The 25,921-nt window shown below is 38.9% G+C and overlaps 1 protein-coding gene across 1 annotated transcript in view; it reads right to left on the bottom strand.

The window, feature by feature from the left end:
- LOC6562682 (discoidin domain-containing receptor 2) overlaps positions 1 to 25,921 on the bottom strand; it is a 121,927-nt gene that overhangs the window by 70,484 nt on the left and 25,522 nt on the right. Inside the window, exons 2-3 of the mRNA XM_001988094.3 lie at positions 18,634 to 19,008; positions 10,132 to 10,237 (exon numbers count right to left, since the gene is read on the bottom strand). Coding sequence (XP_001988130.2) covers positions 10,132 to 10,237; positions 18,634 to 18,934 — 407 coding nt within the window. The 5' untranslated portion in view covers positions 18,935 to 19,008. The remainder of the gene's footprint in view (positions 1 to 10,131; positions 10,238 to 18,633; positions 19,009 to 25,921) is intronic.

Raw genomic sequence — 25,921 nt, 5'->3', positions numbered from 1 at the left:
ACTTTTTTCTTATCATCTTTGACTTGCTTCAAATTTTTCAAAATCTTATAAAAAGACAACAAAATATTGTTGTGAGAATTTGGGTATGGTCTTAAATTTATTCATGCAAAAACACTTTCAAAGTCGCCTTTAATTTTAAGAATATCAGTGAATTACCATCGAATTTGTATTTTAAAGTGCAGCTTGTGGGTTAGGTAAGAAATGGCAGAGTATTTGGATACATATTTATATACCATTGTATTATATTCTAAGTATATTCATGTGTGGGAAATTGAAAACAATAATACGAAAGCTAAAAAAATGTGATTGCAAAGACCGTCTACTACAATCTATTCTAGATATATTCAGAAATATGTGATTGGCTCTTCAAAAGACTTTCATGTAGATATACATACATTTGTAGTTTACTGCAATAAGTAAACTGAATCTGCATACCTTTTTCCACGGTTCACCGGCTTGGCTTTAAAAGTGCATGTGGTAAAGCTAACACGTTTCTTTTCTAGCAGTTTCTCTCTCTTCTTGTTGTCTCTGTTGAGCTATCTCTTTCTCTCTCACGTCTAATTCACGTCTAACCCACATAAGAGCCTGCTTTAGTCATATCCTGTGGCCTTTGCCTGTGCCGGGCATATTGCATAATGGCTTTTGTGTTATGCTTTTATGATTACAGTAAGGAAAAAAAGGCTAACTCTTACTCAGTGACTGAGACTGAGACTGAGGCTGGCGTTAACCCTTGTACAGGGCAAATTGCATATGAAGCGAACGGACAACAGGAACGACAACAGCAACAACAACAACAACAATAACAACACTAACAACAAGAACAAGAAAGACATGTGTGTGTGTGTTTTTATCGATTTGTTGGGTTGTGCCATAAAACGCTAATGGCCGCCAGCTTGCACGTCTCAGAAGCTGCTGTCGCCATTTTGCTTTTCATATTTTCCAGTGAACTTTAAACCGTTGACGTTGGTGCTGCTTTTGCTGCCGCTACTGTTGTTATTGTTGCCTTGAGTTCGCTTAAGCCTTAGCCACCATTTTTATTGTCATCTTTTCCGTTGTCATCGCTCCGGCGTGTTTGCCAGTTTTCTAGGTTTTTGCCATCGTCGTCTCCGTGCAATTTCCACTTGACACAATGGCACACAAAATGCAAAACTCTTTTGCAGTTTTCCTACATTTTCTTTACATTTTGCTACCCACCGCCCTCCACCCTCCACCATCTTTCTAATGCTGTCTTGTTGTCTGCTTGTCTTCTGTAAAGTGTTGCCGGCATTTGGATTGCATGCTTTTATATTTTTGCGGCCTGTTGGCAAAACGAACCCACCAAGTCCTCCGCATGTCATTTTCCATTTTCCATTTACTTTTCTTTTGGCAGCTGTTTTTCTTATTCGCTAGTTGCAAGTCGGTCTTAGGTTTTCTTTGCCAGCACTTTTTCTTTTGCTGCGGTCTGTCATATTTGTTGTTTTTTTTTTTTTGTGCAGCTTTCTCGAGTTATTATTGCCAGGTCGCAATAACTGTGACAAAGTCATCTTTTATGGTACGTGCCAAGCGCAATTCCGTTCCCCCCACTGCAGAAGCACCACCCTCCTTTGAGGTCGCGCCTGACTTTTGTCTTAATGGTTTGTCATATATTCAAAAAGGCGACAGCCAAAGTGATGGAAGTATTTTAGTCAACCGAATGACACCACAATGTGACTCAAACTGTCAAGCTTAATGTCCTTATAGTTGTTTTTGGTGCTGTTTTTGATTCACTCTGAGAACATATTCTCAGATCGCTCCCAAAATCTCAGTTTCTCTTTTCCGAAACAATGCTCTTCACTGTGTTAAAAAGATTGACTTAACCTTGATAAGCCTTCCGGCTTCCAAGCTGCCGATTCAAGCATGTTATCAACTATTGCATATTCGTGTGCCTTTTACTAATCTTACTTTACACTTACCGTGGTATTTAATCTACTGAACACCCCAACAGCTGACCAAATATGTAGGTAGATGTAGCTAAGCCCAACCCAACAAGCGTCACTCTTGATCAAATACAAATAGACAAGAAGCTGTAACTGTTTTTGTTTTTTTTTTTTTTCAGTTGTTTTTCTCTTTTCAAAGTTGCAGTTGCAGTTGTCGGAGTGAAAACGTTTTGAGCAAATAGGCAAGTCACAATGTGCCATAGCTATTCGTAGGCAAATAGTCTCGGGGTCTCAGACCTGCGCACTCGATTGAGATGTCCCGGGTCGTCTCGGTCGCATTGTTGTCGGTTACACATGCGCAGTCTTCTGGTCTTCTAGTCTGCTGGTCTTCTGGCCACTTGTCGGCGATGCGTTGTGTTTGTCTTTCAATTACCGCAGCAAACAGTTCCACGGTATTTACTCGGTGTATTTAAATTTAACTGGCACTGTCAATGCGGCTCCCAGACTTACTGCTGCTGCTGCTGCTGTTGCTGCTACTGCTGGTTACGCATGCGTGCCACACAATTTGCTGCCTGAAAGCGTCTTAATTGTGTTGACGTTTCGAGGGTATAGTTTGTCTCTAGAGCACTGCTGCATAGATCTCTCGCATTGCTATTTATGTGCAAACTCTGATCAGGAGAAAGGCAGACACACAAGTTGAACTTTGTTATTATTACAAGGCCTGAATTTGTTATTGGTATTTTTAAGCGAAACGAATGGGAAATGTAATGTAATAATAATATTAAATATTACTAAATACTTGAATTAAATTGATAGAAAGATAGTTAGTGAAAAAGATAGAGCTTCAAGATCTTGGCACATTGAAGCTATATACAAAACATTTTCATAGATTTCGTAAATTTTTGCTTAAAGTGCTGGCATAGCTACAACTGCTTTATAACTTGTACCTTCCATCTGGCTATAACAGCTCCTCAGCTCACACCTTTTGCAGCACTTGCGTTGACGCCGTTATTTTCTTGGAATTTTCCGGTACACGCCCAAGCTGCAAGTATTTGTTTGCCTAAGTGTATGAGCGTCGGCATTCCAAGCAGCACGACGACGCAGCTTGACAAAATCTAATGAAGATAACCTACGGTGTGTATTTTTAATAAATGAAATTAATAAAACATGTTTTCGCCCCCCTGTCATGCCAAAGAATTTTCTCAGCCGAAGTCCGTTGCCTTGGATATGCCTGCCGTGACTTTGGTTGCTCAAAGCGAGCAACATTTTTGTTTTTTGCAAAAAAAAATGTTACTTCAATTAAGTGGGGCAAAGTGGAAAACGGTTTTAAGTTGCAATAAGCCTATAAATTGTTGAGGCCTGTAACCCAAATCAATGCCAAAGTTGAGAGAAATAATGCGTGGCAATGAAGAAATTCAATAAAATGTTATAAATAATTCAATAAGCAAGCAAATTTATGCTTTTCGTCGGCTCGTCCCGTCCACCATATTTGGGGTAATCAATGTGAGAAAAATGCCAAACCGTTATCAAAATTGGAATTGGACGATGGCGCTGGGTAACATTAAATCATAAAAATTGACTCATTTGTAACATAAAAAGCACATTAACACATTACGCAGCATGTGAAGGACGTTAAGAGCGAGACAGAGAGAGCGAGAGAGCGAGAGCGAGAGAGCGACAGAGGGGCTAGAGAGGGGAATGCTGCTGACAGATGAAGCGTAACGAAGCCAGAGACGAAACTGGCAATGAAATCGAATTTCAGAGCACACAAGTGCCAAAGAACTAGCACCGAAAGAAAAGAACAACACACACACTCACACACACACAAAGATACCGATACGGCCACAGAATAAGATACGGATACACACAGCAATCAATTCAATCGGGCCAACATTAAGCGGTGTGTGTGGATGAGGCACAAAACCAAATCAAACATTAATGCAATAAAATGGAAAACGCGTTAACAACAATTGCTCCAGTGGCCAACAACTGGCAGCTGGCTGCCGTAATCAGTGCCCGTAACCGTGCCTCTATTCCGGCCGCGTGACGTGCCGTTCGCCTAAAAGTTGAAAATCAATGCCAGAGACAGGCAGACAGACAGAGCGGCAGATAGACAGACAGACAGACAATCGGACAGACAGGCAACGATTAAGTGAGCGACAGCCGCAGACAAAACCCAAAAAGTGTGAGCAACAATGGAGCTGAATTGGAGCCAAAAAGCACAGGATGTCAGTTGTTGTTATACCCTGCTCGCAAACAAAATGGGTGGATTTGAATGTCATAGTTAAAGGTCTGTCCTATTTTCTTTTTAATTTCTTTTCGAATTTTAAAAGTGTGAAACTTAAAAATAAATAATAAAAAAAAAAATTTAAAAGGCAGAATAATATAATTTGCCGATATACAAAAATGTATCTCTCTGCGGGATTTTTTGAGCAGTTTTTTAATAGGTATATTAGTTACAAGTCCGAGATGTAATGTGGAAGTTCTTATAGATACCAAACACTTCACCTGTTTGATGTTAAGGGTAACAAAAGCACAAGAGCTCAGGGCTATGTTGAAGGCATCTCCTAGTCGGGCACTCTTCCCCCTGAACACTTATGTTATCAATGTTGTGGTTGTTGTACCATAATGTGGTGTGGCAACGACGCTGACTTTAACACAAGCAAATGCAGCGTCTAGGGCGGCAATTAAGGGATGAAGCGGAACGGTGGGGAATCTGCTGGCAACAGCTTCGCCCCCGAAGTGCAAAATGTTCGTAATGTGAAATGCAAACTCAAAGCTGTTTCCAATTTGTGGCAAACATATCCAGCTTACATGTAACAAAGTACATGCCCGTAACTAACAATGGCGCCTGTTTTTGGCTTAACAATTATGTATTATACGGAATATCTATGTATTATAACGATATTCGTAATTAACAGCAAGCTGAACTGAACCTCAGAACAACTGGAATATTTCAGTGCTTGTAGCTGGAGAATCCCAAAAGTATTTTATTTACAATTTACAAATGACTGACAGGAACAGTGGCTGCAGGGGAGTGAAGTAAATCAGCTGTTTGCACTGTCAGATCCACAATTATGGAGTAAATGAGAAATAGTTTCATTGTACAGAAAATTATAAGCATACCATTAAATACGGAATTCTCATTTCAGCATAATTAGACCATGTTCTCGTATTATATACACAAAATAATATCTGTCTAGTGCCACTTACACTGCATTGCAATTAAAATTGAGTGTGTTCATTGTAATGCATTCAATTTCTTTAAAATAATGTAATTAATATTTGTTCTTAGTTACGCAGAGCAATGGAATACAATTTTTCTCAACTTTCTGACCATGAACAAATTCTTATGTTGATTATTTTATGCATTGTATGGAGGAATTCAAACAATAATTTGTCACTTTGCAACTAGACTTTCTAACAATCGAAAATGATTGCGAATTAGCGTCATACGCACCGTGGTCTGCCCAGAGAGAGAGAGAGAGAGAGAGAGAGAGAGAATGGGAATACGAGAGAGAAATAATCTGGGGTCGACATTGACATTTGTTCGCATTCACATTGACTTTGACTTTACCCCATAACGCAAGAGTCTTGACCCTTGCCATTCTTCGCCACTCCTTAACACCACAATCGAAGTTTCATTGATTGCAAAACGTTGTAAGTTTTCGTGCACAAAAGTTGTTCTTTGTGGTTTTGTGCGTTGGGGCATATAAAGTGCAGCTTTCGGTTCCCATTGCCACACAGCGAGGATAACTTCAATTGAAACTGCGTTGATTTTGATTCGATGCTGTCAATATAATGCGAAAACAATACGAATCAGACATTCGCCTTTTGCATTCGCCATGTGATGACATTTTTTGGTTGGTTGGGGTCGCTCCCGCCCCGCCCCCGCCCCGTTGTTTCCAGTACATAAACCAAATGGGTCAATTGATTTCTGCTTATTGCATGCTAAGCTGCCATAAGATTTTACGTAGTTCACTTTATGCTTTTCTTTTTCCTCTTTTCTTATTTTGTTTGTTTTTGCCAGCTCGATGGTTCAGCTGCTCTTTGGCTGTGTATTGGAAAATGTTTGCAATTGTTTCCCGTTCTCGGTTCCTCGTTTGTTATGTTATGTGTAAGTATTTCTTTCCATCAGCTGCAGACGTGAAAAGTTTTTCGGTTCTGTTGTTTTTTTTTTTTTCTGTTTTCCTGCTTTCTTTGCCTTGGTTCGCTAATTTCTTTGGCATTTTTACTTTACGCAAGAATGAAGAAGTTTGCTTAATGGACTTATAAGTCATTTAACTTTATTAATCAGTGCCGCTTGAATGCTGCCTGGTTATAATCAACAGAGCGACAGCGGAAGTCATTTTTCTAGTTTTGAGTTCAAGGAACGATAATCCGCAGAGCAAATGCATGAAATCTATCTAAGCTCCCAAAAGGAAATAAAAGGACTTAAGATATTTATCGCATATCTCATTTCAACATAAAAAAAACTCAACGTTGGCAAGTTCTCCAATTCTTTTATGTAAACTGAAAAAAGCAAGGCAAATAAGCCATCGATTTAACTTTTGATTTAAACTTACATTTAAGAGACATATTTAAAATTTTCTAAATACTAAGTATAATTTATACATATCTAATATGTAGATTTTAACCCACTTCTTAAGGCCTTATGTTAGTTTGCAACTCTCACGATAACTTTCGTTAGACTGTACTATTCATAATTTTTGACACAGTTTCCTAACATGCCAACCTCTTCCAACAATATTTCAGCGAATATGAGCGTATTGGTGCTTCGCTGGACTATTTCTTAAATTGCTTCAATTATCAAGGCAACTGCCACAACAGCCAAAACATCAAAAGTAACGAAACAAATTTATGAGCAGCCTACATTTAGGCAACCCAAACGTGAGTCAAGCGTATACAGAAAGAGAGAGCGAATAAATGCAGCAACAGCGAGAGAGAGAGAGTGAGAGAGAGTGAGAGAGAGGAAGATGGAGTCCCACCAGCCGACTGTCAAAAATAACTCAACTGTCAACAATTTATGCCAAACACATACGACCCAAAGCTCTCCCGAGCGTGAAAAAGAGAGAAAAAGGATACATATGTGGGCGAGAGAGAGAGGGAGAGGGAGGGAGGTAACCGTCGCATATTTTCATTAGGCGACATCCATCAAAATTCACGCATGAATATGGACTTTTCATGTTTGCTGACACGCGGCGCTCACATTGTCATTTTCCCAGCCCGAAAAACACACACACACACACACACACAATGAATTTTCTCCCCACTCTGCACAGGCAAATAAAGTCAATTTTCTTCAATGCCATTTTTGCGAGGCGCGCGCGCAAAGTGAAAAACTATGCAGCTAAAGTTTATTAGCTCGAATCACCTGAGAATGCTACACAACTTAAAATAGGCAAAGAGTTTCTGGTCACGTAAGGCTCATAAAGAATGCTTCAATGGCATCATTTGCAGTGTGCCCGCCTTTTGTTTCTTTCTTTTTTTATAGTATTTTCTTATTTGGGTGTTGAAAACTAGGCTACGCTAATAATAAGAGTTGCCTTGCTGTATCCTTGCGGCTAAGTGGGCCAAATGCAGGCCGTAAATCTTACAACTTGGCTCTCAAAAGCACTAGACATTGTTGCTTTAACCCTTCAATAAGCAGCGCGCTTTCATTTATCATACGTTGAGTGTTTTTCTTCTTTTCTCTCTCCCTCTCTCTCTCTCCCTCTCTCGCTGGCTGCCGTGGCAACCTTTTCATTTGTAATAAAAATTCATATGACTTTGGCGCATGTTTAACGTAAAACTGCCCGCTACCCCCCTACTCGCCTGCCCCTCTCCCGCAGCGGGCATCATTAGGCCTGGGCACGCACATTCCCGGAGTCAGCTACGTTTCTTCCCCCGCTGTCTTTCTCTCTCTCTCTCGCTGGTTTCTGTTTTGCAGGGGGCGCCACATGCAAAACGCCATGTGTGACATTTTTACTACCAAACATTTGTTAGCGCACCGTAGACCCTCTGTATCTACCTCCTGCGCGCCCCCTTTCCCTCTCTCTGGCTTTCTGTATCTCTCATGGATACAGCTGGAGCCTCGTAGTCAACACGTACCAGGGCACCGTCTCCGTCAGCGTCACCGTCCTTCTCATCCTTATTCTCATCCTTATCCACTTTCTCAATGTTGTTGGCAGCGTCATCGTCGTCGTCGTCGTCGTCGTCGCCTGTCGCTGGTCGTTTTTCTGTTGACTTTGCATAATTTTATTGCTTTTCTTTTATTTTTATGCGCTTTGCCTCGGCTCGACTCGCCTGCTGTTCCACTTTTACAGCCCCCCTTTAATTCTGAAAGCTCCCTTCGTTCCCCCTCTAGACGACATTGACATTATAATCAATATTTTTGTTACTTCACTCATATATGCATGTTGTTGCTCTGGTGTTTTGGTTATGTCGCATTTGTAGCTTTGCTTACATTTTGTCTTGTTTGTCTCTGGATTCTCCCCATTACTGACTGACCTTTGGCTTCATTGATATGTGATGGCATTCAGCGGGGCAAACTTGTTTTATGGAGCATGCAGCTATGCATGCTTCATTTATAATGATCTGCTGGCTACTTTAAGGGGGTGTTGAAAGATGGCATTATATCGGCCAATAATGTTGGTTTATCAGATATATTCTCATTTTAAATTTGGTTGCTAAGCATGGGATACTTATTGTAAGTATTATACTTCTATATGTTATATATATTACTGAATAAGTCCTGATGCAAAATGATATGTAATCTTCTCATTTGTAGGTTAAATTAGTTTGTGATGATTACTATTATCTTATTCCATTTATGTCTGTATTTCCAGCATATACAAATATATTATTTTCATTTGTATAATGTAAGTTTGATATTTATCAAATTATATGTGTTCATAAAATTATAATTTATGTTTGTCTCATAACGATTACTCTATCAAATACACATTATATTGATATATGTTTGTATTATAAAAATTAATAATGTCTATTCCATTTAAATGTCATCCATATAGCAGTAAGAGCCCAAACTTTCGATCTACAAACATAGTTTTCTATGGACACTGTTAAAAAGTTCCCTTTTATAGGTTGTTTTCTTTCCGGCAGGGAGAAACTTGGTAAGTTATTTTATTTGACATTTTGTGGGCTTGTTTGGGTTTTCATTACTTGGTGTCCATCCAAAGTTGTTTGTTTTGTTTGCACATTGTGCAAATGATTTTAGTGCGTCATAAAATTGTTTATTCTTATGTGCGGTGCGGGTTTATTACGGGCACAACAACATTATGCATTATGTATTCATGATCTCAGAGCTCGGGGTCAGCGCTTGGACATTCTAAATAATTACCCCGAGAGTTTCTTTTTATTTTAGCGAGCGCGAATTTGTCATGTGTGGCAAGAAGATAAATCAGTAAATGCTTTTGGCCAACTTCACAGCAGGCAAATAAATGTCAGCATAATATAAAGCGCTCATAAGTTGTATCATTATTCTCCTTCATTTACATAAGTATGTTCGTGGGTGTGTGTGTGTGTGTCTGTGTGTGTCTTTGTGTGCTTATTTAAATTTATGTCATTTGTGTGTTTGCCTTGTTTTTGGCAGAAATGACATAAAGGCATTTAAACACGCCATAAAATAATTCATAATAATTTCCATGTACACAGGATACAGAAATATTCCTCACTTGCCATTTGGCAACACGCCCGCCGCCCCTGCCAACGTATCCGCTTGCCGCACGTCAATGTAACCGTTTTTATGTGGCAGATTTTAATGCATGTTTCTTGTTTATCATTTCGAGTTTACATAAATAACACGTTTGTTGTTGTTGCTGTTATTCTCGTGTTGGTTTCTAACTTAAATATTGTTTTGCCTTCGGGCAAGAATAAGCGTTTCGCAAAGTCATTTTCTTGTCTGTCGTAATTGAAATCCCTTTTGCGTTTCACTCACAGATTAAAATTGTGATATTGCTATGGCATCAATATATTAAGTTTTCGCTCTGAATAATTCCATCCATTTCATGAAATCGAATACTTTCGAATACCAAATACAAATTGATGAGAGCTATTTAAATTTACATATATTTTATGATATATCTATGCAAATGTTTATAAATTGTTGATATTTTAAAATTTTAGTTTTATTTTTCAAAATTAACTTAGAAACCCTTTGCAATCGGACAACCCTTATACCCCTTAAATATGGTTTTCAATTATTATATGTGGTTTTATTTTATATTACATTTACCTGGCATGTTGTGGGCCCACATTGCCCATATCATGTGCTGAACTGGCCGTAATTTGAAAGTCCGCAATGGCCCCGGATTCCATGCCCAAAGCCTGTTTGCAGGTGCCTGAAAAATTATATTAATTTTGAATATCAGTTAGATGTGGTTGAGCAATGGCAGCAGCTCCATTAATTTAGTGTTCTCTCTCTCTAATTATGTATGTTAATTAATTATGTGATGCGATGCCTGCAGCGAGCTGCATAACAAGCAAGGTTACAATTTCCACGCCAACATGCCTCCCATATCTGGCTGACTGACACTTGAAAAATGGCACCCAATTAAAATGAAATATGTGGAAATATTATACAAAATACGCATATTTGTATGCTTTTGGGTTATAGAAAAAAAGCTTAATTCAGAAATCAAATTAAAACAAATCAAAAATGCTATGCAGCACAGTTTCTCACCTGTCAGGCGAGCGCATAAATTAATTAAATCAGAAACAAAGCAAAATCAAATAAGTGCCCAAAAGGCGTGCCGAAAGAAGGTGGAAGCAGAAGAAGGAGAAGGAGAAGAAGAAGAAGAAGATACAATCGGCAGACTCAATTTCCATTTGCCATCAATCTGAATCTGAGAGAATGCATGAAAAGCGCAATTATCATTTTGGGCTCCTCCACTTGTCGAATGGAACAACAGCAACATCAACAGCAACAGCAACAGCAGCTGACGCTTCAAATGAAATTCCACTCAAGCGGACAGCGGCCCCCAAGAGACAGCGAAAGGGTCATGAATAGGTCGTTGAGACGCCGTCATCAGCATCATCAACTAGCTGGCTGTTGCTCCGGCCAGGCACACAGAAAAATATCAACAATATTATCATTCAGTGAATAATTAGATGCAATCAGTCAACGCTTAAGCACCATAAGTCAAAGCCAGCTGAGCCAAAAGCAGGAAACTAGACAAAGGTCAAACTGGGAGACGACTATTCCCCAAGCACTTGGTGAGCAGCCAAGTGAGCTTTGCTGCTCGCATACCCACTTGACAACCCTATCGCACCATCTGCAGTTATAGATACTTTTACATCTCGCTGTTGTAGTTTCATTTTACTTGCAACGATGTAAGGCACCGTCTCTTAGCCTTTCGTCGTGTCTTTGTCCCATTTGAGTCCAGGTCTTGGTCTTTCACTTCGTGCTGCCAGTTTCCAAGTGGTTCCAAAGGTTGGGTTGTCCATGAAGTTTCTCGCTTATAAAGTGGACAGATTTCGTGAGCAACTGCAGCTATCAGTAACAATCGTTACTAAAAAATTAAATGAAAATTTGAATTTAATTTAACAAGAAATCTTAAGCCAAGGGAGAGAAGTTTTTATCTATTTCGAATTTAGGTATTTTACTTTATTATGGTTTCGGTTTTTTTTGAAATTTTATTCCTACGAAAAAGGATAGATTGTTCAGAGGCCTTTCAAGCATTTAGTTTTCCACTCCAAATGATATTATTCCTTATTATTCATTTTAGTATCATCTATTCTATTACTTGTGGTTTCCAGAACTTATCAAGCACATCTCCGTTTGTACATATGAACACTGAAAGTACTTATGTGCCCGCTAGTCCTTGAAAATATTTTGTTTTTTACCCAGCCCATTAGCACGGTACACTGTAAACTCATTTAGCCAAAACGCAATTGCTTAATTATCTACACACAGCAAAACTTTGTCAGTGCCCGTAAATTGTTGCAATCATTCACGAGAGCCGCCAAGGAACGCCTACCAAGAGAGGCCACAACAACCAGAACAGTTTGTAATATTTACATTACACCCTGACATATTGCGGCTCATAAATTATTTTTAATTATTGAGACTAAGTTGAAGAAAAACTATGTGCGGAGAACTGTTGCTTTTCTCGCCGATTGATCGATGTTCTCGTAGTTGTCTAGACTTTTCAATATAGTTGTGTGCGGGCAATCAATTATGACAGAAGAAGTTCCCCGCCCCTCTACGCAAAAGTGATGATTTCAAAGATGTGGAAACTATGCCAAATCAATGGCAATATGCTGGAAATGGAGAAACGCTTTATTTACTGCATAAACAATGCATTTTATATCATAGAATTCATCGAGTGAATGCGGAGCTTCCTCAACTTTGAGCTTCCCTCTGGAGATGGGGCACGTAGAAAACTATTTTGCAAAACTCTGACGGCAAAATGCAAAACTACAAAGTGAAAAGTAAACAACGCACGGCGCAAACAACAGTTGCTGTTGTAGTTGTTGTTGTTGTTGTTGTTGTTGTTCACGGTAAAGTTTTGCGCAAAATAAATTGCACAAAATTTAATTAACTGCACTTGAGTGCGTGGCCGGGTATGTCCGCTGCAGCGCGTCCAAGCTTGCCACCACTGAATGTGTGTGAGTATTGGGTGTGTGTGTGTGTGTCTGTGTATGTGTGTGTGCTTTTGCGATAATCATAATTCAAAGTTCATTCGGGAACGGGCGTAAAACAACACAAACAAACACCGCACAACTTTATGAAATTGAAAATTGCACAAATTTCACAGTTCAATGCAAACCAAAGCAAAGGCACAAGTGGTTGCGCGGCTCTGTTGGAGTTACAAGATTGGTTCGGTCGTAAAATCGCATCTCTGCAGGCGTAATCCATGGCAAATTATAAGCAAACATTTTAAATACACTTGCGAGCACGAGAAAGGGGAAATGTGATGCTAATTTGCTATATGGTTCATTGAGAGAATGAGATATGCAAAGTCTTTATTAGTGTGGAACTGTGAGAATTGCTTATGATGATACAGAAGCTGGGTAATAATGAATATTTGTGTCTTTTATTTATCTTGAACAACTATTGGGACAGTCAGATTGGCATTAAATAAAAATACAATCATTTGTTAATAGATATTTATTTTTAATATTTTTCGAGTTGTGATAGTATTATTAACATTTTTAATTTGGTTTTACTGCAGTTACAAAGACATCCAAATAGAACATTTATACAACAACAGAATACGGTCAAGAATATATTGAAGAAACCATATCAAGATTATTAATAGAGCATTTAATGGTCGACTTGGCGTATCTTCCTTTGTGGGTTTCATTGTGTGTGAGCTGCGAGTCTGCTCAAAGGCGCCAATAAGTTTGGAAACAGCGAGCAAGCAGCTAGCAAACAGCTCATAAGCCGCACGAGAAACGCGTTCAATGACGCGTATCTGCTACCGACGCTCATAAACAACGAAAGTAACAAGGCGTGGATTATGAGCATCGGCTCCCTGCCCCAATCCCCTAGCCCCAATATCCAGCTCCCCCCAACAACACCAAACTTCTGGCTATGGTTCGTTAGGGCTGAAAGTGAGCGAAAGATTCGAATAATGCAATTTATGCACTCGTTTTAATTGGGTCTCAATAAGCAAAAACGTATCTGACGGATGCAACGGAAGTTGCAACCATAAACACAAAGGGCCCGGCTCGAAGGCAATGCGCTGATTAATTGTAAGTAGCCAAAGAAAAAAAACCCAACATAAAACGAGCTGTGGAAATGGAAATGGACGTGACAAACATTTAACACGCAACATTAAACAACAGCGATAGATACACAAACGTACATATTACATGTAAAACATTTTGTACAGAGCAAGCGCGATATGGCTATAAATTAACATAATTTATAAGCAAAGTATCTTAAATGCATGTCACCACATTTCGAACATTCACTTTTACGCTCTATCGCAGCACACATAAATCGCACCCGAACAAAAAAAAGGAAAAAATAAAACATTGAAGATGAAAAAAAAATTGATACAATAAGAAAAACATGTTCCATGTTGCGGTGCTTGTCTCCTAATCGTCGCCAAGTTATCAGCGCTCTTGCACGGCCTTTTAATTTATCGAGTGACTGACCATGCAAAATCTGTTCCCTAGTTTACTTAACGTTTGTTGTTGTTGTTGGTGTTGGTGTTGTAGGTGCCTGGGCCAGGTCTGGCCCCAAAACTCCTTCACTGGCTGCTTGGCTATTAATTGTTATTTAATTTTTTCACAGCCATGCCTGTCAGTTGTTGGTTCGTGTTTCTTATCGCCGCTCAAAGATCAGCTGCAGCTGCAGCTCTACAGCCTGGAAGCAACATTAACTTTGGCCATAGGCCTGCGGAGAGCTGTCAAAAAATCTATATCGCAAAATCTATACGTAAAATAAAATGTATTTCAAAAGTCTGTCATGTATTTTTTTTTCTTGGTATCTAGCGCTCAGTTGCCAAAAGCTTTAGGCTTTAAGGCACACGGTAGTCAAACAAATAATCAAAAATGTGCACTTAACTTTAGTGGGAAGTGCTCTATTATCTTGAAGTAGAAGTAACGCTGTTTAGCGGTAATAACTCAATCTGATAGTTTTCCTAAAGCATTGGATTAATATTCGACAAGAGATATGCAGAGTGTGCTATTGGAATTCAGAAACTGTTGTTTCGTTTATTATTTCGTTACATTAATTACATTAAAAAAAGGCTCACAGTTAATATGTAAATTGCCTAAACTTTAATAAAGCATATTCAATTCTCAACAGCCAAGAATAAGTCAATCCTATTATTAATTGTATTGCCATGTGTTTGTTATAAGTCTTTTAATAAAATATTTTCTTAAACATTGTATTTAAATACAATTAGAACTTAACATTAATTGGTTACTCACATAAATTACCTTCTTTCACAAAGTTTTGGTATTATTTTATTTTGAGTATTATTACAAAAAATGTAGTCATTTAAACATTTTTTTTATTTGCTGGGTAACCACAACGATTTTCATTAAAATACGCATTCAAAAACTCGTATATTCTATTTTTTCTTTTAGACATATTTTCTCTTTAGTTTCCGCTAAATGTGCCACAAGTTGGTTACTGCCAGTGCCGCATTTCAGCCTGCAGTCTTAATTGGCCATTCCTCCGCCTGTACCCCCTTTCATACCGTTTAAGCCTAGTGTTGCACTTAGTTTTGATTGCCACCGTCGCGGTTGCCGGTCGTTGGCTGCACATTACATGCATAAATATTTTTGTATTGCCTGCCAGCTAGCGGCCAGTGGGGCAAATTACATGCATTTCAGCATTTGCCGCTTTGGTGTTTAGTTTATCGCATTTTGCCACTGTTTTAGGCCGTCGCGTTGTAATCGCTGCCACAGATGCCAAGAGACAACCGGCAACCGACAACTGACAACATCTAAGACCAATTCATATCAGGTTTTTTGTGTGGCTTGTGTGTGTGTGTATTGAAAGTGGTTTTTAAGAGATTCCGCTCCGGCGTGTGTGGGATTTGCTCAGTGTGGTGGCTATAAAGTGTAAGTCACCCATCTGAGGCTAGAAAGTAAAAGTGTATATTGTGTAAATGGGCCATGGGGCTGGCCAAGCAATTAATTCCGAAATTGCTTTTGAGAGCTTAAAGCAGTCAGTGAGCTGTGAGGGTTTTCAGTGCACCAAGCTGTTTGAGACCTTCGAACGTGTGTGGGTTATGATTGAAATGCGACAGTGAAAAACAGCCCAGTCAATGTTTATTAACTTGTTAATAAAGACATAAGTAATTGTGATTGAAATTGTTGGAATGATAAGAATCCAGCTGAGATTATCTCTATGAACTTGAATCAATAGAGGCGTCTTCTAGATACGTTAAACAGCAGTATAAATCTCTTTTTTTTTCAGTATATTTAAAAAACATGGAAAATCTGACCAGTATTTACGTTCTAGCAAAAAATATTAACATTCACTTTCGCGTATTCTTTTGATTTAAATATGTACATGTCAATAAATTCTTGTGCAAAACCATTGAAATATATCATTGACTGCAGTTAATATTCACTGCTTACAACAAGTTCTTATGCATAAGCCATTATTCGAAGGGGCATTTCGATTTCAATGCCAATTTATACAATCATTTAAAAAGGCAACGGCAACGCTTTAACATTATGTTCATTTGTATATATATATATATCTATATAATAGTATGTATGTATATGAGGTTTATATGCTGTTGTCATTTTTATTTGCTCGCCACGAGGCAATTCGAGCAACATTTCAACGCGCCTACGGTCAAATGAAATATGTCAGACATGCAGATATTTACGCATTTAAATAAATACTCGCAGGCCGATTCGTAATCGAGCAAAACAGACCAAGTAATCCGAACAAGCAACCAACCAACCGACAACATGATTTTCATTCAGCTTCATTCATTTCCTGCTACTGACCTGGCCTGGTTATACTCTGCGACTGGCTACTTTAGCTTGGCGTTAATGTTAAGCATAATAACATATAAATAAAATGGGAATTTTAAAAAATATTTCAATAGTATCTTTAAAAAATTCACTTAAATATATGCTACTTACAACAAATATTCAAACTGGCAATGTTTGAATTCACTTGAAATTAATAAGTCAATCAAAAAGAGTGTTTTAAAAAAGTGCAATTTTATTGAATCATTGAGAACTTAAAATTCTATAATAAATCTGTTGAACAAAACAATTTGTCAAATTAAGCAATAATATTTCAAGTTCTTGTAAAGTGTTATAAAAAATTCCAGTAAAAATAAATGAACTCATACAAAATAACAAAAAGCTTGCGTAAATAACTTTCATAATAAATAAATTTGCATAAATGTTGAAAACTATGTACAATTTGAAGTCCATTTTTGATCGAGCCCAAATGTACATCAAAATATGCAAGTGTATATTAAGTTCGATGATCCTTAATTGGTTATATCTGTGGCTTGAGCAAACAAGTTGCTCGCTAACGAGCCAGAGGCCCACAACAAGATAATTTGTTATGCTCAGCAGACGAATGGCACAGAAAGCTACAACAACAATGACAACAACAATAGCAGCAGCAGCTTGGGGAGAGAAACAAAACCGAAGCTACGCCAGCTGTGATGGACGCGACCACACACGTGAGCATTGGGAGCCACCGCCACGATGGAGCCAATCAGCAATGGTAATGAGGAGCGTCCAAGTTTAAGACCAAGACCAAGACGCAGGCAGTCATCTATCAAAAGCACCGCTGTGGCTTCGATTTGCTTGGCCATCTCACCACCTGGCTCTGCATATATATATATACAAATATATATAAATTTATATATGTATATACATATATACGCATATATAGGAGTATGCGTCTATGCTCTAACCACCTTTTGGCCTGGCATATGCCAAGGCTCATGTTTATTAATGACGACGTCGTCGACGCATCCTGGCGCTTTGCGTAAATTTCTGTAATTGGTTGTGGTTGAGTGCGTGACTGGTAGATGGCGGGTGCTGATCCTGGTGCTGCTCCTGGTCCTGCTCCCGCTTAACAGTTATTAGTTACGGTTTGCATTATTGGGAAACACTTGAGCTTCGGCATGTTTTAGTTTCTGTCTTGTTACGCTCCCCATTGCGGTTGATTGATTTCCATGTTGATTGCCGAATGCAAATGCAAATTTGTATACTCTGGCTCAGTGTTGCCCCCATCTCAACCATTGCATATTTAGTGCAGTGGTAAATTAAATGCCAGCCCTCAAACCTCAACTATACTGAGCTGTTGCATCGTAAGCAGCGTAGCCGAACGAGGGTAGGAGCCCTGCCAGAAATGTAATTTTTGTAGCTGGCTTTCAGGGTCTGGAACTGAGTCAGGACGCTTTTCTCAAGCAGTCTACTTTAGGAAAACTTATTCAAGCATTACAAAATATACATGATGTATTATTGACAATGTCGTCTATATATATATATATCGATTCTTTTTTTTTCGTAATTTCTATGTATTGTTGAAATTTTGAGCATTCCAATTAAGTACAGGAACAAATTTGGTTCCAATTGACTTTGTTACATATGCATAAAATATTTTCCATAATATTGCTTGGTACCTTTTTGTACCTTTTATATCGAGAGCAAGTTATTTTTTCTCCTTTTTTTGCTGCTCTGAAATGTGGTTGTGCGTAAGTATGAGTGTGTTATCGAAATAAAAATGCATAAATTTTATGTCATGGGAAATGAACAGACGGTATTTTTGTTCAATGGCCCAACGAGAAGGGCTACAATGGAAAGCGGCTGTCAGTGGGATTGATCAGGGGTGGAAGAGTGGGAATATGGAAATTTGGTTAAAACGTTTAAATTGTGTATCCTTGTGGAAGTTGCATGCTGTATGTAAAAGCTGTTCACATGCAAAGAATATTTTATAAACAATGCCAAATATATCCTAATAGATTTCATATATTAAAAATTAAATATATTTATCTTTGCTTATTATTTGTTAACTACGCTGATGGAAACTCGAAATCTATTATAATAAGACGGCTTTTAATTTCACATTGTTCTTATCTCATATTGATTGTTTAGAAACATTTATTTTTTATTTAGTTGTTTATATTTTTGGATTACATTACATATTCGATTTCATGATAAAAGATTTGAATAAACGTGTGGTATTTGGTATTCATATATATTTGGCACAATGAACAGAATTCTTCTGTTCCATAATTTCGATCATGTAATTGGTATTCCACAGTGCTTCTCATCGTTTACTTACCAATTTCCAATGCTGCCACGCCTGCCACAGCTGAGCTCGCTGGGTTGCCAACTGCTGTTGAGACGACGACAGTGCCACTGCCACTGGGTCTGCTCAATAAAATCAAAGTCAATGTCAGCCAGCATAAAGTTTTACTGTTATTAACACCCTGACGCTGAATGCGGCAATAACTTTTTAAATAATTTGTTGCAGAATGCCAGCAGCTGTACTCGAGCCTTTCAATTTCTCCTGGCCAATCAATAGACAAATGTTGTTGTTGCCTCGGCCAGCAATTCAATTTCTGTAATTTTATCGCAGGCATTTTGACTTTTGTTACGTTTTCCAATTTAGTGTTCACACATTCAGCGATTTCATTTAAATTTCGCGCATCTTATGCTGCAAAGATAGAAAATGCAAGAGAAGAAATGCAGTTGATAAATAAATGCATAATTGTCGAGAAATTGTTGAAATTTTGCAAACTTAATTGGACTGGGTTTAAGAATGTCTGACAGGCGTTCAGTCAGTTATGCATACTGACTGTTTGTCCCTCCCTTGTGCCTTCTAAATACATCATTGTCAGCAAATTAATGTGACGTGACCTTGCAAACTGTCGCGCTTGTGTCACATGACAGCAAGTCATGTCACAGTTGCTGGCAACGTTGCGCAGTTCCTCGACACGATTTTCTCAGAGCGCAGCAGGCAAAATTTATGTAAAATGTCTGACATACAGCTCCTAACCCAAACCACCTCTTCCTTTCCCTCTCCCTAACCGCTGCACATAGCTCAGCGACATGCCAAAACGTGTCAAAATACAAAAATATAAACAGCGCGAAAAACTGTACGAAAATGCTGGCCCAGCCAGACAAGGCAGGGGAGGTCGGCCTCTGTCTGATGTTTGCCCTTTAGGCAGTCGGAAATGCGACAAAAATGACAACAACAACTACGAAGATTGCCGTGCCTGGTTTTAAGCAATCGAAATTAAAGTTGGAAAACAAAAAACCATTGCAAGATTTATGGCAAACACTGTAATAGTTGTCTGTGTCAGCCAGTGAAAGTTGGTCAGATCGAAACCAATGCGAATCATTACAAAAGGTAAATTTAATTTGCAAAAATTGAGTAAAATGATTTTATTCTGTGTCTATTATAGATAGTGTAAATTAAATTTGTATGCAAAATCAGTTGAAATGTAGATCAGCATCTGCAGCTTGATTTTGAGCGTTTTATGCATTTTTAAATTGCTTTAAAAATTCAATTATGTTCTTTGAATAATTCTAGGTTCCAAGCAGTATGAGACATGCGTTCGTTGAGAATACACATGTCAAAATAATCTATGCAAACACATGAATAACTTAAAAATACGTCTGTTAATTAAGCAAAGGCAAATTTTAAGTCAAATTTCTAACACTTTTAGTGCATACATATTTTATGTGCACCAGTCACATTAGTTCAATCTTTGTGCATATATAAAGCACTTTTTAATTTCTATCATGATAGTTTCCATGTGCGCCATTTTCAAAGTATATATGTATATATGTATATATATGCTTAAGTGTCTCAAAAAAGATCAAAAGCGAGAAAACACAAAGAAAACTTTGCAGGCTGGCGGCAATGCCGACGCGAATTCACTCAAGCAATTAATAAAATGCAAAAAGAAAACCAAAGTGCAAAATGAAAAAAAGTCAAATAAAGAAAAAAGAAAAAAAATCAAAAAAAAAAACTAAACGACAAACGTTGAGGCCGTTTTGCGGCTGTGGCCTGGGATCTGTTTAGGCTATGGAGAAGGGACAGGGGTAGGGAGGCCCAAACTGGCGCCCACACTTCCTTTCATATGCGAAATGAAAAATTTTACGCCAACTTGACAGTGGAAGTGGCAGCAAAGTTGCAAATGTGCCTGGTTGTTGTCGCACTCATTGTTGTTGTTGTTGTTTTTGTGTTGTTGTGTTGTCGGCGGCTCAGTCCCAAATAAAAGAAATAAAATTTTAGCAACACAGCGAGTCGCATAGTTTTTATGGCCATGGTTCGGCCTTTTAATGTGCTCCATGTTCGCCGTAGTTGCAATTGCAATGAAAGCAGCAGCAGCAGCTGGTCGCTTCGCTTAGTCCCTACTCTGTGCGATCTGTGAGAGCTGAGGAGGCGCGGAGCTGAGGGGCATCGAACTCAACTACTGTCGGACTGTTGCTTAGCTGTGGGTTGCCACTGGCACTGGCACTGGCACTGGCACTGGCACTGGCACCGTTACTTCGGTAGCTGCCGTCAAATGCAAATTTTTTTATGTGACGAAAGCAAAAAACAGATGCGTGAAAAGCGACGTCGCTCTTCGACTGACACGAACCGTGGACGGAGGCATTGGAGGCGGACATTGGGTCAGACTAATACAGACACACACACATAGACACACACAGAGATACATACAGATCATCTCAGAGGTCGTGACGCGTATCTTGGTAGCCATGTGAGTGGAGATTGCATCGGAAAGTGTTGATGGAAAAAAATGAGGCGCAACTTAAGAATTGTTTGACTTGGGTGAGATTGTGTTGAGATATCGTTTAATTGTGAATGACTTAAACTTAATCGATAAGAGATTTAGATGAGATGTGATTAGTGAGACGGATTTTCAGACGGAAGTTTCTAACCTTCTCTTTATTTCATCTTGACAAAGCCAAGTTAAATAGATATAGAATATAGAAAATACACCTGATTTCTTTCATTCAGTAATTCTGAAATAATTGTTCATCATTGGTATCCTGTAATAATATTAATTTAAATAAGTTTTCAGTGACTCCAGGTCACTTATACACAATTTTTAATTTTTTTTCTTATAGTCATATCTTGTATTATTTTGAGCTACTGTTTTCCATTTGAATAGATATTTTTGTGGATCAAATAAATATGAGATATTTTAACTTTTTTTTATTTGAGTCAAGCATTAAGCACGCCTATATTATTATATATATCTAATTCAAACAAGTTGTTTTATAATACTGTCTTGTATGATCATCCGTATTAAGTCAGTATTAAATTGTTAATTACCTACTTTGCATTTATATAAGTATTTATGTCCAATCAAATTAAATACTTCAATGGGACTACTCAATATAGACTGCAACTCCTAGCAATTCGAGCAACAAAAGCTACCCAAACACTATACAGTATTCACTTGCACAATTATGTTAGACAGTTGGCAATGTGGAGTGTCAACAGTAGCCGCTGCCACATAACCGAAAGCCTAAGGCAACTGCAGTGCCACTGCAGCAACATCAGTATCAGGCTGCTGCTCCTTCTGTTGCTGCTGCTCTGATAACGCGCACCATTAACACCCGCAAACAATAACCAAGTCGAAAATTAATTGAAGTCATCGCCGCAGACGGTTTCTGGCTGGCGTCGGACCGCAAGTTGCCCAGTTCTCAGTTCCCAGTTCCCAGTTCTCAGTTGCCAGTACCCAGTTTCCCAGTTGCCAGTCTCCTCGAATCCCTGCCCATGGCAGACAGACATTGCAGACGCCCTGGCATGTCATTCATTTAGTTTTCTATGCCTGGGCACCCCATTCTGCGTTCAGCTCGTTCTGTCTAGCTCTCCCCCATTTTGGGCTGATGGTGGAAGTACCGTTGCCTACGGCCTGGTCATATTATTTTCGCACTCTCCAAACTGCCGGCCCGACTGCCGCCGACTGAGTCACTAAAAAGCGGCATTTTATTTGCACTTCAAGATGCGAAACTCTGCGTCAAAAATTATTACGCTACCAACAGGCATCAGGCAACAGCAAAAGCAGCAGACCCGCAATGCAATCTAAGTTGTTGTTGTTGATGATGTTGTGGTTGTTGTTGCTGTATTTTTCTGTTGGAGCATTTTGCTTTCTTTTTGCTTTTGGTGTTGCGTGTTGTTGCCAGGCATTTAATTGCCAAATGCAACACATGCTGACGACGCCAACGCCAGCGCACAAAAAAGGACAGCTTGGAAAATTAATAGAAAAATATTTTTTAGCCATTTTTTAATTTCGGACTTTTGTGGGCGGCAACAACAGCACCAACAAAATCTCCAACAGCCACACAAAAAATAAACCAACACAAGCAATGGCAATTTTTTTTCGCTCTCTGCAATTTCGCTGGGTGTACAATTTCATAGTAATTGTGGTTAATGTTATGGATATTTTATGTGGGAATTCAAGCGGGACTAACGACGCAAGAGGGAATAGCGGGAGACGACTGAGTGAGAGAGAGAGAGAGAGTGAGAGAGAGATAAAGTAATGTGGGTAAATTGTGGACAAGATAAAGTTGCGATTGTATATTAGTCATAGGGAGTTGTAGATATAATTACAGTCTGGGTTTTAATTGAAGTAATAAATATGGAAAAAATAATTAAATCATATATTTAAATATGCATATTATTCACTTGACAGGAATCCCTATTACATACTTAAAGTCCTAGAAATGGCCAGATAAAAAAGAATTGTCATAACAAAGTCAGTTTTACATTAAGCAATACTTCTTCAATTCTATTTATAATAGAACTACATATTAAATACAATTTTAGGTTGAGCTGGAACTCACTACTTATCTATAAAAAATAGCACATTTAAAGCGAAGCTTTTAGTCTTAAACCTAACCTAGATCTTTACCTCTGACATATGGAAATGAATTCTTAAATAAATCATTAAATACCGAATATTTTCTCACAAGCTCTTCGCAGTCTAGCACTTTAACTGCAATCACCTTGTGCAAGTCGCATTTTTAATGTATTCACGACACGCATTCTTTTCATTTCCTAACCAGCTGAAATGACATCCCAGCAAAGTTCAATGCCATCGCCTGCCACCGAAAAAAAAATATATGTTTAGCCAAGACGCCGCGTCAGGGCTACCAGCTGCCCTTGGCCCGGCCCAGCAGCACCGCCGACCCACTCCTCTGGGGCCATCCATGGCTTGCATACCATTCAATGTCGGGCATAAATTTTCTACCGTGCGCCTCTGTGCAGAGCTAAAAATGTAATAAACAATTTTTTGCCAGCCATTTTTTTTACTGCAGCGAAAAATGCAGGCAGCGAGCGGCCACAGAACAATAGAAAACCCATTTTAGCCATTTTTAACATTTTCTTTAATATATTTTTCGTAGCAGGCGACAGCGGCAGCAACACAAAAAACACTTTATCATTGAAATGCTGCAAAGTGACGACGACGAGGGAAGGAGCTAAAATATTTTTGTATAATGGACGCAACTTTTGCCACATGGAAATTAAAAGCGAACAACTAGAAATAAAATCAGCAAAAATGCGCCGAATATTGTAGTCTCTGTCAACAATATTTTGGTTTAAATTAAATATAACTGTTCTATTCTCTGCCCATAACAATTTATAGATTATATTATATATTTTACTTAAAACAGTTTGAAACATTGTTACTTCTTAGTGGTTGTTTATTATGCTTATCAGAGCAACTAAAGCCTTCCAGAAAGTGCTGAGCAGAGAGAAAAAGTGCAAAATGTTGTACCCACAAAATGTTGCATTGTGTTTTTTGTTAATTGAATACAAAAGTCGCACAAGTCGTCTACGTGGCCGAGGTCGTTTTGGGAAGTAGAGACAACACTTAAAAAAAAAACATGTAAGAGAAATAGAAAAGGAAAAAATCGTCACATGCGAATATGGTAAACAACTGAACGCTTTTGGTTGCGTCTGCTTCTGTCTGCCGGTTACATTTCACACTCCCCCGAGCATCCGATGACCGGCTGCAGTTTGTTGGCACTTCTTGGCTAAGGTTAAGGTTTGGCGAGCTCCAGAGGGCCAGACGTTGAAATTAAATGCGCAAAAATTACGCTGCAATTATGCGGCGTCAGAGGCGTTTTGTGAAAAATTATGGCTCTGGGAATTTTCGCTTAGCCAGCGAAAGTTTTCCGTTTGCCGCCCTGCCTGGCTTCAATTTTATAGCCATGTAAATGGCAAAGTTGAATCACCATCATACACATCCTCAACATCGCTGGGCCCGGTACATAATAATCGCCCTGTGCCTGGGAGTGTGAAGTGCTTTTGCTTTTTGCGTAGGTTGTGGGTTTGTCGAGCCGTTGGAATTGCACTTGATGATTAGGCGTGAGATATGCGGCAACCAGGCCTGGTTGCAAAAAAAGTGTCTGAAATGTGTACGGGGGAATGTTTAAGTGATTGGGGTTTCATCTGGTTGGCTATGTATATGTTCAGCTGATTGGTCAAGAGAAATGTGAGTAGCTTAGACTCATAAATTGTCAGACATTAGTTTACATAATTCGATATGGGTAAACTTAACTCCACTGCTAATAGGCGGATAACTCCTTGTTGAAGTTTTGATATTGCCGCATAGTTAGAAAGCCTGCAAAATTAGAGAAATACACATCCTATTTATTGAAAATATTGAGCCAGAGAGAATGAACAAATATCTTTGTGCATTATAAAACTAGCATCTAGCAAAGCATTTCACTCTCCGTTTCTTTTTTTCAAGTTAAATGGTAGTTGCGGTTATTCAATCATAACAATTACGAAAATATTAAGAAAAGTACAAATACCACTTATTTGGTTTTACTATCCAACGCTCAGAATAAAGTTTCAGTTCCCTTAGAACGTACAAGCATTTTCGTGTTCATCTGCTAGCCCGATGTGCTTACATTTAACAACCTGGGCTGGTATTACTATTCCGGTGCCATATCGTTTGCTTTTTGCACAACAATTTCAGCGCATAAAACGCAAAAACCTTTGGCCCTAACAGTCATAAATGTGAACGATTCGCCGGACGACTGACTGACTGACTAACAGCCACACACCACACACCGAAGAGCTGTCAAAATGACTCGAGGCGGCGAGTAGGGCCAGGGGGCAATAATACACGCCCCCACACGCAATGGGGGCTGGAAAGATACCGCCGGTCTGGGGCCGAGTCCATGGACACCTTATAGAGTAGGTGGAGTCGCTAGACTAGTTGGAAGAGCCAAGTGCTAAGCGAAATTAAAAAAGGAACGCATAAATATGAATGATGAAGACATAAAAAGCGCAAAAGAGCCACGTAGAGTATGCAAGAGAGAAGTAGAGAGAGAGAGAGAGAGAGAGAGAGAGAAGGCTAAAAATTATTTCAATTTCAAGTTGAATGAGCTTGCCGTGGAGTTATAACTTTAACAGTCGTCATAATGTTTCGAAATCAAAATAGGACTGTAAACTAAAACACTAAATGGAAGTTGAAGTTGCAACTTGCAGCTGCAGCTAAAGTTGCGACCTGGGAACTGCGAACTGCAAACTAGGGAATTTTGATGTCGGGCCGCAGCTGGCGTTGACAGTGTAAAAACGGGGACGTGGATGT

Source organism: Drosophila grimshawi, unplaced genomic scaffold (genome assembly GCF_018153295.1).
Source record: "Drosophila grimshawi isolate 15287-2541.00 unplaced genomic scaffold, ASM1815329v1 contig_1377, whole genome shotgun sequence".
In the NCBI taxonomy this organism is placed as follows: domain Eukaryota; kingdom Metazoa; phylum Arthropoda; class Insecta; order Diptera; family Drosophilidae; genus Drosophila; species Drosophila grimshawi.
This window is presented reverse-complemented; position numbering and strand designations above follow the sequence as displayed.